The 15,058-nt window shown below is 41.6% G+C and overlaps 1 protein-coding gene across 2 annotated transcripts in view; it reads left to right on the top strand.

Annotated features, from left to right (window-relative positions):
• Positions 1–15,058, top strand: part of WASHC5 (WASH complex subunit 5) — a 69,857-nt gene that overhangs the window by 40,627 nt on the left and 14,172 nt on the right. For both annotated transcript variants that reach the window (XM_070748291.1, XM_070748292.1), the window contains 6 exons: positions 4,658–4,837; positions 6,623–6,747; positions 8,903–9,065; positions 11,418–11,520; positions 12,082–12,161; positions 13,840–13,943. In XM_070748291.1, the coding sequence (XP_070604392.1) occupies positions 4,658–4,837; positions 6,623–6,747; positions 8,903–9,065; positions 11,418–11,520; positions 12,082–12,161; positions 13,840–13,943 (755 nt within the window). The remainder of the gene's footprint in view (positions 1–4,657; positions 4,838–6,622; positions 6,748–8,902; positions 9,066–11,417; positions 11,521–12,081; positions 12,162–13,839; positions 13,944–15,058) is intronic.

Genomic DNA, 15,058 nt, shown 5'->3' with positions numbered 1-15,058 from the left:
GGATTTACCAACAACGTCTGCTGGAAGTTTGTTCCAAGGATCTACTACTCTTTCAGTAAAATAATATTTTCTCACATTGCTTTTGATCTTTCCCCCAACTAACTTCAGATTGTGTCCCCTTGTTCTTGCGTTCACTTTCCTATTAAAAACACTTCCCTCCTGAACCTTATTTAACCCTTTAACATATTTAAATGTTTCGATCATGTCCCCCCTTTTCCTTCTGTCCTCCAGACTATACAGATTGAGTTCATTAAGTCTTTCCTGATCCATTTTATGCTTAAGACCTTCCACCATTCTTGTAGCCCGTCTTTGGACCCGTTCAATTTTGTCAATATCTTTTTGTAGGTGAGGTCTCCAGAACTGAACACAGTACTCCAAATGTGGTCTCACCAGCGCTCTATATAAAGGGATCACATTATTGCTACCTAATTGTTATACCTTACGATTCTTGAATGTATCTTTTCTTTTATATACACTGAGAGCATCTGCACCAAAAGTCAAATTACTTGTGTGTCCAATCACACTTGGCCAATGAAGAATTATATTATTCTATTCTCTTTGTTATCACACCAACAGTTACAATAAAGTTCTCATTCTTCCTTGTTCACCTTTTAGAAATTAAATGCTTCTTCCTACAGCTTCATTGGAATTTTTTATTGACCACGTGTGATTGGTCACACACAAGGCATGTGTGAAAGAGATATTCATGAAAGAGAGGTTTCACCCATCACACAACCTCAAATTCTATTTGGATTTATGGGCAATTCTTGAAAAAGAGGGTAGGGCAGGAGTATTCCAGCTTGTAAATACATTTTAAAAATATTTGGAGCCATAACAACCGAGCAACCTTTCATTAACTCCACCTTGTAATGGTGAAATAGTTTTCTCCTTGGAAGGGTGGGAGTAAGTTTCACGGAAAAGAGATGGGGGAGGAAGTTCTTGAATAGAAGCATCTACAGGTAGTCCTCAATTTATGACCATGGTTGGGATTTAATTTCCTTTTTTTTTCTTTAGTATTTTTTTTTTAATTCTTCACAGACCACCATGCGGTGTCTCCACAAACAAACATGCATTCAATCAATCTTCAATACAGTACAATAATTCATATCTGTTTTCTTTTTGGTATATAGTGATCCCTTGTTTTTCGCGGGGGATGCGTTCCAAGACCACCCGTGAAAAACAAATTTCCGTGAAGTAGAGGAAATATATTTTTTTATGTATTTAATGAGTATTTGGACTTTTAAAACCCACCCTTTGCATTAAACAGTCGTTCTATAATGTTTCTCAGCTGGACCTACATGTGATATCTTACCAGTTTCTTTAATAGAGAACAGTAGTACTGTAGAAGAATTTTATGAATTTTTAATGGATTTAAAATTTTCAATGGATTTAATAAGCCCCCTTTGAAAACCCGTGAAGTAGCGAATCCGCAACAGATGAACCGCGAAGTAGCGAGGGATTACTGTATATCATTTATCTCATGCTACCTCCTTTTAATTTTATAACCTGGATTACAATTTTCTTTTTCCGTTTTCTTATTCAAATTTAAGACACTGTTAACTGGTAAATTTCTGTAGACCATTTTTTCTCATCTAACAAATTTAGGCCATGATGCTTCAATCATTTCCATATATCCTCATTTATCTTATACAGTGGAACCCCGACATAAGAGCTGCTCTACTTAAGAGCAACTCGAGATAAGAGCTGGGAGGGGAGAGATATTTTTGTTCTACTTACAAGCCCAAATTCGAGATACAAGCGCCAAGGAGCTGTCTCCTGAAGCCAAACGCTAACTTCCGCGTTCGGCTTCAGGAGACAGCTGCGAAGCGGCGCGCGTGTTTTAAAAGGTTGCAGCCGGCCTGGGGGGCTCGGGGGGGTGCTTGCAGCTTTCTTTCTTGCTCTTTTTCTTTCTCTCTTTTACCTTCCCTTCCTCTATTTCTTCTTTTCTTTCTCCTTCCCACCTTCTTCCCTCCCTCCCTTCACTCATTCCTCTCTTACTCTCCCCTTTCATAAGTTTCCTTGCTTCCTTCCTCTGTTCCTGTCCCTTCCCCCTTTCTTTCTTTCTTTCTTTCTTTCTTTCTTTCTTGCTCTTTTTCTTTCTCTCTTTTACCTTCCCTTCCTCTATTTCTTCTTTTCTTTCTCCTTCCCACCTTCTTCCCTCCCTCCCTCCCTTCACTCATTCCTCTCTTACTCTCCCCTTTCATAAGTTTCCTTGCTTCCTTCCTCTGTTCCTGTCCCTTCCCTCTTTCCTTCCTTCCTTCCCACCCTCCGTCCATTCATTCACCCATTCCTCTCTTGATCGCTTAAAGCCGGTCCCTGGTGCAAAAAGGGTTGGGGACCTCTGTCCTACAGGATTGGGTGGCAGAGAAGTTGAACATATGTAAATTTAAAAGTTTAAGAAAGTTTACAAGTTAAGTGAAAGAAACTTCATTATTCATTTATATGTACATGTACATTTCTTCATTAAAAACATGTCTTTCTGCATAATTTAGACTAACTTTGTGAGTTTTTTGAGGGCTGGAACCAATTAAAATTATTTACATTAATTCCTATGGGGAAAAGTCGTTCGAGATAAGAGCTGCTCGACTTAAGAGCCCAGGTCCGGAACGAATTAAACTCGTATCTCGAGGTACCACTGTACATATGTCTTATCCCTTATTCATAATAATTGCCCTTTAAGAACAAAAAACAAATTTACTTATCTTCAAACATTAACACTTAATTCATATCAACTATTTCATGCCTTATTTCTAACCATAACAATAACAGTATTGGGGGGGGGGGGGGGAAGAAAATAAAAAGATTAAAGTTACTCAAATTCCAATGGCAAAAAACACATTAACTTCTTCCAGTGCCTATTCATTACATTATATCTTTCCTTCTCATATTACTAATCTATCATCTTAAAATTTATTTCACAAATCAAGCATATCAAACTATGATATAATTAACTCAAAGCTCATCTCATTAATTAATATCTAATATTCAAAAACCAATCAGCATCACAAATAAAAATTCCCGTTGAAATGAAAATTCCCATTGATCAAAAAATAAACAAATCAAATCTAATAGTCATTTAAATTCTATTTATTTTGTCACCGTTAATCCCAGTGTAATCACATTTTTATCCATTGTTCATAAGCCAATTTCTTAATTTATTTTTCTTCCTTAGCTAACCCTAGTCTGCCCTTTTAACTATTCTCTTTTGCACTTCTCCTTCTTTCTTTCTTTCTCTTTCTTCCTCCTACCTACTTTCCCTTCATTCCTCCTTAACCTCTATCTCCTTCTCTTTTTCCCTTTCTATTTCCTCTTCTTAAGTTCCCTTCCCTCTTTCTCTCTTTCCTCCTCCTTCCTGCTTTCCCTTCACACCTCAGCCTCTCTCTCCTCCTCTTACTCCCTTTCCACTTCCTCTTCAGCCTTCTTTTTAAAATATATATATATATACTTTATTTGTAAATATAGGAAAAAAGGAAAAAGGGAAAGGGTAGTGGAGGGTAGGAAGGAATATACAGAAAAAAAGGTGGGTTGGGGGGGGATAGGGAAGGGAAATATGAAATCAAGCGGTTCAGGTAAGTACAGTGTTCCCTCGATTTCCGCGGGGGATGCGTTCCGAGACCACCCGCGAAAGTCTAATTTCCGCAAAGTAGAGATGCGGAAGTAAATACACTATTTTTGGCTATGGACAGTATCACAAGCCTTCCCTTAACACTTTAAACCCCTAAATTACCATTTCCCATTCCCTTAACAACCATTTACTCACCATTATTACTGGTACTCACCATTGAATAAGGCACTTAGTGATCCTGATATTTATAAACATAATTATTTATTAACAATAATTATTTTTTTTGTTACTGATTTCCAAAAATTGTTAGTTTGGTGATGAAGTATGACGTCATTGGATGGGAAAAACCGTGGTACAGGGGGGGAAACCGCGAAGTATTTTTTAATTAATATTTTTTGAAAAACCGTGGTATAGGCTATTCGCGAAGTTTGAACCCGCGAAAATCGAGGGAACACTGTAATACGATTATACATTGTAAGTTGTAAATTATAATACATGTAATTCTTGATAACAGTGTTGTATTTCTTAAACATTGTAAATAAACAGTAGATAAACAATATCCTTAGTATTATCAAGAATTTTCTTAGGTTTTAATAATAAATGTTACATCTCATGTTAATATATATTAGCTAATAACAAATTGATGAGACTATTTTCTAAATTTAAAGAGTGAAAAGAAAGAGATATCAAATTTACAGAAAAAAAGATACGTGGAAAGGGGAAAAAATAAGAAAATGAATAAAAGAAAAGAAAGAATGTAGAAAAGAAGAGAAGGATCTGCGTGTGACGCAGACGTTTTCAGGGACGACTTTTTGTGGAAAAGTAATAGGAGGAGTATATGCATAATATAGTAAATGTATTTTATATGTAAAAGAAAAAAGAAAGTATAGTAATTATAATCATTGTTAGTAGGTGTTAGTAGTAATGTGTAATCCTCTTCAGCCTTCTAATACCTTTCCCAGAATGTCTTCCAACCTAATACAATGAAATTATACACCTAAACATCCCTGAATGGAGAAATAACAAATTTTAAAAAAGCAAAGATGGCGAATATCCTTCTGATGTCTCTTTTGATCTTCCCTATTTCCACAGCCCAGCGAGCTCATGCCCAAACTGAAAGATATGGCAGCCACAATGGATGGGTTCCACCGTTCCTTTGAGTACATCCAGGACTACGTCAACATCTGTGGATTAAAGATCTGGCAGGAGGAAGTCTCCCGGATTATTAATTACAATGTGGAGCAGGAATGCAACAACTTCTTAAGGACAAAGGTATCAAACATTAAAAAAAAAAACACATTTGTAGTTCAGGGATACACTACAGTGTCCTTGATGCTCTCTGAGCCTGATTGGTTTCTTTCAGATGCTTCATGACCCAACTAGGTAGCATCACCAATGCTAGAAGGCAGTGGAGTTTGCTGTCTGTTTATATACAAGTGTTTTGCAGAGAGAGAACACCACTCCCTTCTAGCACTGATGATGTTACCTAATCAGGTAATGAAGTGTCTGCAGAAAAACAATAAAGCTCTGAGAGCGTCGAGTCCACAAATTAATTAATTAATTAATTCATTCATTCATTCATTCATTCATTCATTCATTCATTCATTCAGTTGAATTTATAGGCTGCCCAACTGCTGACACATTCTGGGTGGTGTACACAATAAAACCATATAGAACAGTAAAACCCCATTCCAAAACATTCATCATTTCTAGGCCGGAGCAGAATGCTATAACTTGATAGCCCCAGGCCTGCTGGCAAAGTCCCGAGTTTTCAGAGAAGGGTGGCATACAAATATAATAATAATAATAATAATAATAATAATAATAATAATAATAATAGTAGTAGTAGTAGTAGTAGTAGTAATTTATAATAATTTATAATAATAATTTATTAGATTTGTTTGCTACCCCTCTCCAAGGACTCAGGGCAGCTCACAACAATAATAAAATACAATAAACAGTGATATAAATCTAATACCTTCTACCGCACGAATCCCAGCGGCCAATAAGGTATCACAGAGTTGGCCTTCTCCAGGTCCCGTTGACCAAACAATGTCGTTTGGCGGGCCCCAGGGGAAGAGCATTCTCTGTGGCGGCCCCGGTCCTCTGGAATCAACTCCCCCCGGAGATTAGAACGGCCCCTACCCTCCTTTTCTTTCACAAGTTACTCAAGACCCACCTATATCGCCAGGCATGGGGAAATTAAGACATCTCCCCCAGGCTTTCTTATATTTTATGTTTGGTACGTATGTGTTGTATGGTTTTTAAATTGTTGGGGTTTTCTAATGTAATTTTATTATTAGATTTGTTCCATTGTTATATTGTTTTTATTGTTGTTGTGAGCCGCCCCGAGTCTTCGGAGAGGGGCGGCATACAAATCTAATAAATTGAATTGAACTGAATTGAAGTTAAAATCCCTTAATATTAAAAAACAATCAGTACTACAGAATCATACCATTCTCAAGTCAGCCTGGCAACATAATGGGTCTTTAACATCTTGCGGAAGACGGGGAGGGAGGGGGCAATTCGAATCTCCGGGGGGAGTTGATTCCAGAGGGCTGGGGCTGTCACAGAGAAGGCTCTTCCCCTGGGTCCCGGCAGACGGGACCCGGAGAAGGACAACTCTGTGAGACCAGAAGGCTAGGAGGGTGGGGGCGGTGCAGATCTCTGGGGATAGCTGGTTCCAGAGAGCCAGCGCCACCACAGACAGTGAGATTTTGGCGATTTTCACTGGTTTTTTACTTCTGTATATGCGTGGAAACCGAAATATTGGTGAAAATTGTCGAAATCTCGTTCTCGTGCATGTCCTCACACAAGATTTGGCTTCAAGCGCCTGCGCAGAAGCCGAATCTTGCATCAACACACACACACCCTGGTCACCGGGAACATTCCAGTAGTCCTGGAGACGGGGAGCCCTTCACTGCCTGAATCCAACACCATCGATAGACAACGCTAGGATGCTGTGGTCTTGAAAAACATCCTGACTGGTTTGGAAACGGGCCATTGTGTGTATAGTCGGGGATAGTTGAGAATGATTTCATTGTGTGTGTCTTTCAGATTCAAGACTGGCAAAGCATCTACCAATCCACCCACATTCCAATACCCAAATTTGCGCCTACAGATGAATCCGTTACTTTTATTGGTCGCCTCTGCAGAGAAATTCTGAGAATCACTGACCCAAAGTAAGCAGGCTGTATAATTTGAATATCGTCATAGAAAACAGGCTTTTTTCTTGACATCTTCACATATGATCGGCAGCAGTATTATAAACCAGACAAATGTTTCATTAAACTTCTACCCAGTGGTGAAATTTTACCAGTTCGGACTAGTTCTCCTGAACCAATAATAATTTTAAAAAATGTTACAGGTTTGCGCGAACCAGTATTTCTGACTGTCAGTTGGACAACAATCAGCTGTGATGTGTGATTTATATTAGCTAGAAAGCAGCTGCGAGAGCAGTCATGGGCTTACCCAGGTATGCCCATGTTTCACCATCACTCCGCAGTCTGCATTGGCTGCCGATCAGTTTCCGGTCACAATTCAAAGTGTTGGTTATGACCTATAAAGCCCTTCATGGCATCGGACCAGAATATCTCCGAGACCGCCTTCTGCCGCACGAATCCCAGCGACCGATTAGGTCCCACAGAGTGGGCCTCCTCCGGGTCCCGTCAACTAAACAATGTCGGTTGGCGGGCCCCAGGGGGAGAGCCTTCTCTGTGGCGGCACCGACTCTCTGGAACCAACTCCCCCCGGAGATCAGAACTGCCCCTACTCTTCCTGCCTTCCGTAAACTCCTCAAAACCCACCTTTGCTGTCAGGCATGGGGGAACTAAACATCTCCCCCTGGGCACATTTAATTTATACATGGTATGCCTGTGTGTGTGTCTGTTAGTATATGGGTTTTTTTTAAATCTTTAAATATTTTAATTAATTGGATTATTTATGATTTGTTTTACACTTGTTGTGAGCCGCCCCGAGTCTTCGGAGAGGGGCGGCATACAAATCCAAATAATAAATAAATAGAATTGACAGATTTCCTGCTTTCTAGGCAATGTGGCACAGTGAATTTTCCCCCCTCGCTGTTCTACTTACTTTTGCAGACTCGGAAGGCTTCAAAATGTTCCTTTTTTAGTGCAAAGCACATGCTCAGTGACAGACTCACAGAACCGGTAGCAGACTACAGAGGATTTCACTGCTGCTTCTACCCCTTGATCTCTTACAGATTCTGAATTTGAAGAGGAAAAAAGTCTTCTCCCTCCCTCTTTCTTTCTTTCTTTCTTTCTTTCTTTCTTTCTTTCTTTCTTTCTTCCTCCTCCTTCTTTCCTTCCCTCTCCTTCCTCTTCCACCTTTCCTTTCCCTTCTCACTGCTTCTCTTGTCCCTCCTTTTCTCGTCTTCCCCCCTCCCATTTTTCCCATTTTTCTCCCCCCCCCCCATCCTTTCTCCTCCTCCCCTCCCTTTCCCCTTCTTCCCGAACTAGTCAAAAACTGAAAACTACCATATTTTTGGAGTATAAGACACACTGGAGTGTAAGAGGCACCATAGTATTTAGGGAGGAAAATAGGGAAAAGAATCGGCTTATGAGATATTCATCTGGCTAGCGTCCTTAGTCTGGTCAGCTTCAGCACATAATTTTATCCCCTGGTTAGGGCTTTAAAAAAACCTTATTCATAGAGAGTAACAACGAAAGAGCTTGCAAGCGGGTAAGAGTTAGCACCTGGTTAGGGCTGGAAAGAAACATTTGGAGCAAGTTAAAGCAATGAAAAAAAAACCTGCAAAGACTTAGGGCTTGGAAAACATTCTTCGTAAAGAGTAACAATGAAAGAGTTTGCAAGATCTGGGAACATTGTTAGCACCTGGTTAGGACTGGAAAGAAACATTCAGAGCAAGTAGAGCAATAAAAAAATCCAACGAAGACAGGGTTTGGAAAACATTCTTTGCAAAGAGTAAGGTAAGAGTTGTAAGGTAAGAGGTGGGAAGATTGTTAGCACCTAGTTAGGGCTGGACAAAAAAGCTTGGGGGGGAGAGTATAAAACACCTGAATTTTCAGCCTCTTTTAGGAAAGAAAAGGGTGCGTCTTACTCTGAAAAATACAGTATATCTCATTCCAACCCTGCAGAGGTTTTAGCCCAGAACTGACAGACTGACCGCCCCGGTATGGAAAATTGCATCATTTAATGAGTTTACATTGTAACTATTGCAGATCTCCCTGTTTCTTATCTGGTCAACTTTATTCAATATCTGGTTGCTTAAAGATCGTTCAACCTTGCCAACTTGATCGCAGATAAGATCCGTCCTTCAATGGGGGCTACTTAACCTTTTTACCTGTTTCTCCAAAGGTCTGCCTGCTATATTGACCAACTCAACACCTGGTATGATATGAAAACTCACCAAGAAGTCTCCAACAATCGCTTGCTGACCGAGATCCAGAATACTTTGGGTACCTTTGGTCTCAACGGGTTAGACCGTCTTCTCTGCTTCATGATTGTCAAAGAGTTGCAGGTAATCAGCCCTGCTCCAGTTCACAAAACAAGTCTTTCTCAACTTTGACAGCTTTAAGTCATGTGGACTTCAACTCCCAGAATTCCCCAGCAAACATAGCTGGCTGAGGAATTCTAGGAGTTGAAGTCCACATGTCTTAAAGCTGCCCAAATTGAAAAGCAAGCCTAAACAAAGAAATATGTACTTGTTTTAGTTCCATTAGCCTCCTGTAATTGGCAGTGAAAATATACCCTATTTTTGGCGTATGAGACGCATGTTAGTTTTGGGAAGAAAAATAGGGAAAAGAATCTGCCTACCAGCTATTTATCTGGCTAGCGTCCTTAGTCTGTTCAGCTTCAGCACATTATTTTATCCCCTGCTCAGGGCGTAAAAAAACCTCCTTCGGAGGGAGTAGCAATGAAAAAACCTGCCAAGACTTAGGGCTGGAAAAAAACCTTCTTTGGAGGGGGATAGCAATGAAAAAGTCTGCAAGTTGGTAAGAGACAGGAGGATCATTAAGGATCAGACTTCAGCTGGTGCAAAATGCAACGACGCATGCAATAATGGGTGTACCACGGTATGCCCGTATTACTCCATCTCTACGCGAGCTGCATTGGTTGCCAGTCGGTCTCCGAGCACAATTCAAGGTATTTGTTATCACCTTTAAAGCCCTAATGGCTCAGGGCCAGACTATTTATGGGACCGCCTCATACCTCATTGCGGCCAGCAAGGGCCCACAGAGTGGCCTTCTCCAGGTCCCGTCCGCCAAACAATGTCGGTTGGCGGGACCTCGGGGAAGAGCCTTCTCTGTGGCGGCTCCGACCCTATGGAATCAACTGCCCCCAGAGATTTGCATTACCTCCTCCCTACCGTTTTCCTGGAAAGCTGTTAAAACCTGGCTTTTCCGGCAGGCCTGGAATTAAGACTGATTGTTGCAAGTATGGTTTTATAATACATGTGATTTTAGCGATGTTTTTAAATTGGTTTTTTACTTATATTGTATTTATACCTGTTGTTAGCCGCTCAGAATCCGTTTGGAGTGAGCAGCATATACAGTGATCCCCCGGGTATCGCAATCCCGATCATTGCGAACGGCTATATCGCGATTTTTCAACCCGGAAGTCAAAACACCAATCTGCGCATGCGCGCCCTTTTTTCTATGGCCACGCATGCGTAGATGGCGCCGGGCAGATCAGCTGCTGGGCGGCTTCCCTGGGTCTTCCCCCTCTTGCTGGCGGGAGGGCGAGAAGCCCCCCCCAGCACCCGCTCGCCCGCCCTTCGCCCGGCCACCCGCCCTTCGCTCGCTGCTCGCCCGGCCACCCGGGTTCGGGGGGTGCTGGCAAGCCCCCCATGCCGGCGGCGACGTTTTAAAACAGCCGCGCGGCTTCCCAACTGAGTCCCGAAGCCAAACGTCTTCCGCGTTTGGCTTCGGGACTCAGTTGGGAAGCCACGCAGCTGTTTTAAAACGTCGCCGCCGGCATGGGGGGCTTGCCAGCACCCCCCGGACCCCAACCCGGGTTTGGGGGGCTGCTAGGAAGCCCCCCATGCCGGCGGTGACATTTTAAAACAGCCGTGCGGCTTCCCAACTGAGTCCCGAAGCCAAACGTCAAAGGCGAACTTCTGGAAGTTCGCTTCAGGACTCAGCTGGGAAGCGGCGCGATGGTGTTTTACTTCCGCAGCGCTACTTCGCGAAAACCCGATCATTGCTAGGGGTCCTGGAACGGAACCCTCGCAATAATCGGGGGACCACTGTAAATGCAATAAATCAATTAATAAATAAATAATGCACCCAAATTTTCAGCCTCTTTTGGGGGGGAGGTACGTCTTATACTTCAGTTAACTACTCATTCAGTGTCTGTTCAAATTTACAATGACATTGGCCAGTGCTCACACTTATGGCTACTGGCTGCACCTCTGCTATCATGTGATCACAATCTGAGCGCTTAGCAACCAGTCCATGTTTCCAACAATTCCAGTATTCAAATGTCACGTGATTGATTGTGCTTCCCTGCCAGCTTCCCACAAGCAGAGTCACTGGGGAAGCTGGCCTGAAGTCACATGCACGAACTCCTTGCTTAATGTTCCTCAGTGATTCACTTAATTAGGTGATGGGCAGAGCTGCCATTGCTAAACAGCAATAGTCATTTGACAGTGCACTTTAATGACTGCATCACTTAATAGCAATTGCACTTAGATTTATATATCGCTTCGCAGTGTTTTATAGTAGCAGTCTCCAACAGGGAGTCCGTGAGAAAGATGTTGGTGGTCCTGGGTTCCATTCTAGATCATATGAGCCATAAGAAACGCGGTATGTGCAACCTCAGTGGACTTTTCTGCAGAATATCCTAAAGCATCTTTTTCTTTTCTCTCCAGAATTTCCTCATCATGTTTCAGAAAATAGTCCTGCGCGATAAAGGCGTCCATGAAGCACTGAAGTCTCTCATGAGGAGTGTCAGCCCATTGAAAGGACTTGTGGGTATGTTCCTTCAGGCAGGAACCTGGGCTGGGAAATGGCCAGGATGATGGCCATTTCCAAGCCCAGTGATGGCGAACCTATGGCATGGGTGCCACAGGTGGTACGCGGAGCCATATATGCTGGCAAATACCCTAGCTCAGGGGTAGGGAAAGTTGGCTCTTCTATGATATGTGAACTTCAACTCCCAGAATTCCTGAGCTAGCATGATTGACTCAGGAATTCTGGGAGTTGAAGTCCATAAGTCATAGAAGATCCAACTTTGCCTACCCCCGCCCTAGCTCAACTCCAATGTGCCAGCTGATTTTTGGCTCACACAGAAGCTCTGGGATGGCGTTTTTGACTTCCAGAGAGCCTCTGAGGAATGGGGGAGGGCGTCTTTATCTTCTCCCGGCTCCAGGGAAACCTTTGGAGCCTGGGGAGGGCGAAACACAAGCCTACTAGGCCCACCAGAAGTTGAGAAACAGGCCGTTTCCAGTCTCTGGGGGATGGGAGAAGATGTTTTTTGCCCTCCCCAGGCTCTTGCGCCGGGAAACTTATTTTCCTCTCAATCTTCTATTGCAGCCAATTGTAATAGAGTCTACTCTACAGCAATTGCCAAAACACAGAAGATCTGGGCTGCCTACCTGGACACAATTATGAAGGTACTTTGGCTGTGTCAGTCATAGGGCAGGGAACATCTGGTGACCCTCCAGCTGGGAGAAGTTTGGGAGGTGCACCTTAGCAGCAAAATCCATCTGGGTCTCACCTTGAGGATGTTTTAACTACCTCTGAAAACATGGGTGTCCTCCCAATCTCTGATGTTGAAAAATCTAAACAGAGCTGGACCTGGTTTAATTTTAGAGTGAGAGTCTATCAGAAAATCCCAGGCTTTTGTCTAGATCGGGAAATCAGAAAGATATAACAAGCAGGAAGAGGGAGATTATGATCCCGCTATATAGAGCGCTGGTGAGACCACGTTTGGAATACTGTGTCCAGTTCTGGAGACCTCACCTACAAAAAGATATTGACAAAATTGAACGGGTCCAAAGACGGGCTATAAAAATGGTGGAAGGTCTTAAGCATAAAACGTATCAGGAAAGACTTAATGAACTCAATCTGTATAGTCTGGAGGACAGAAAGAAAAGGGGGGACATGATCAAAACATTTAAATATGTTAAAGGGTTAAATAAGGTTCAGGAGGGAAGTGTTTTTAATATGAAAATGAACACAAGAACAAGGGGACACAATCTGAAGTTAGTTGGGGGAAAGATCAAAAGCAACATGAGAAAATATTATTTTACTGAAAGAGTAGTAGATCCTTGGAACAAACTTCCAGCAGACGTGGTAGATAAATCCACAGTAACTGAATTTAAACATGCCTGGGATAAACATATATCCATCCTAAGATAAAACACAGAAAATAGTATAAGGGCAGACTAGATGGACCATGAGGTCTTTTTCTGCTGTCAGTCTTCTATGTTTCTATGTTTCTATATGTACGTAAATAAATGCAACAGCCATGTTGTTCTTTAACAGGAGGGTAAAAACTTGATGTTTTGATTGCTATTAAGAATAATAATAACAATTATAATAATTATTATTATAATATAACTTATTAGACTTGTATGCCACCCCCCTCCGAAGAAACAGCTAAGTTAGCTGAGGCTCCATTAATGTCAGAATCACTCTCTTCTAAAGGAAGCAAAGTGCCTATATTCTTGGGAACAGTTCTCTTAGAAGTCAGTTAAGTTTTCTGAATCATAATGTAGAGAATTAAGGTGCTCTTTCCTACATTACCCTTTCTCAGATGAATAGGGATTCTGGACGTTTGTCAGAGTGCACACAACTTTACTACATGAGACAACCCAGGAGCAATAATATCAAACAGATTTAACAGTGGTTCTGTCTACAAAAGAATATATATGCACACATACTATAGGCAGAGGTCAAACAATCACCAATTACAGCAAGGAAAAACAGGGTAAGAATGTAAAAAGAGCCAAAGCCCATCGAGTCCAGCATTCTGTGTCACACAGTGGCCCACCAATTGTACATGGGGATCTTGAGCAGAAAGAGAAGGCAAGACCCTCCCTTTCCTTTGACCCCCTAACAAATGGTACCATCATTGCAGCAGCTGGTCAGCTGTAAATCACTACCTTGACAAAGTTGTAGGATCAATACATCTGGGATTTCTTGGGAAACCCTTCAGGAGGACTATAATGGTAATCCTCAGTGTCCCTTAAAAAAAAAAAAAGGATGTTTTAGGCAATAAATAGTATTTACTGCTATTCATTCATTTGCATTTTGGAAGTCTTTTAATTCTCATCATCTCTTCTCTAGGTTGGCCAGATGCAAATTTTAAGACGCCAAATAGGCAACGAACTTAACTATTCCTGCAGATTTGACTCCAAGCATTTAGCAGCTGCCCTGGAGAACCTTAACAAGTAAGTCTGCAAGCTTCTTGGGGGACCACCTTGTGTCAATGGCACATTGGCAACAGTGACGATCATAGCTTCTCATATCCTGGGATGGTAACATAAAACATAATATATTTTCAAATCCACGTGCGTCAAAAGGGAACATCCACAATTTGGGCTGTTCTTCTCAATCCAGAAGGCTAAGCAAATTTTGGCAGAGCCGTGGGTTCATAAAAGTAGGTAGCATCACAAAGATTGGGAATCTAGTCTCTAATCACTTGTGGACCGTGTTAGCGGGAAGCAATTATCAGTCCCATTTTTGGAATCCTCCTGAAATATATCCCAGATTTATGTTCACAATTCTTTCTTTGGTCTTTAATTGTAACCATGGCCATTGGTTTGGTTTTGAAAGAATTCTAAACCCATTTATGGGGGACAGAAGGAAAAGGGGGGACATGATCGAAACATTTAAATATGTTAAAGGGTTAAATAAGGTTCAGGAGGGAAGTGTTTTTAATAGGAAAGTGAACACAGGAACAAGGGGACACAATCTGAAGTTAGTTGGGGGAAAGATCAAAAGCAACATGAGAAAATATTATTTTACTGAAAGAGTAGTAGATCCTTGGAACAAACTTCCAGCAGACATGGTAGATAAATCCACAGTAACTGAATTTAAACATGCCTGGGATAAACATAGATCCATTGTAAGATAAAATACAGGAAATAGTATAAGGGCAGACTAGATGGACCATGAGGTCTTTTTCTGCCGTCAGTCTTCTATGTTTCTATGTTTCTATCAAGTAAGAATGGTGGCTAATCTCATTGACTCTTTCCAAACTCCAGAATCACAAGTTACAAATCCTTAAATAGTAGCTGCTAGGGATAAAATAGAAGAGGTGATATTTTTGTTCTTTGTTTGTTTATTAAATTTACCATATTTTTGGAGTATAAGGCGACACCAAGAAGTCTAGAAACATACACAGGATGTCAAGTACATCCGGCAACATAAAAACATTGAGAAAAAAGACTTCAACTACGTCTTCAACACCACAAGCATCTCCACTGGCATCACCAGTTCAACAAAAAACGATAACAAGTATGTTGGCAAAAGAGAAAAAAAAGGAAAAAGCCCAACCACAATC

The sequence above is a fragment of the Erythrolamprus reginae genome, chromosome 3 (assembly GCF_031021105.1).
Source record: "Erythrolamprus reginae isolate rEryReg1 chromosome 3, rEryReg1.hap1, whole genome shotgun sequence".
In the NCBI taxonomy this organism is placed as follows: Eukaryota; Metazoa; Chordata; class Lepidosauria; order Squamata; family Dipsadidae; genus Erythrolamprus; species Erythrolamprus reginae.
Note: the sequence above shows the minus strand (reverse complement) of the source record. Positions and strands in the feature narration are given on the sequence as shown.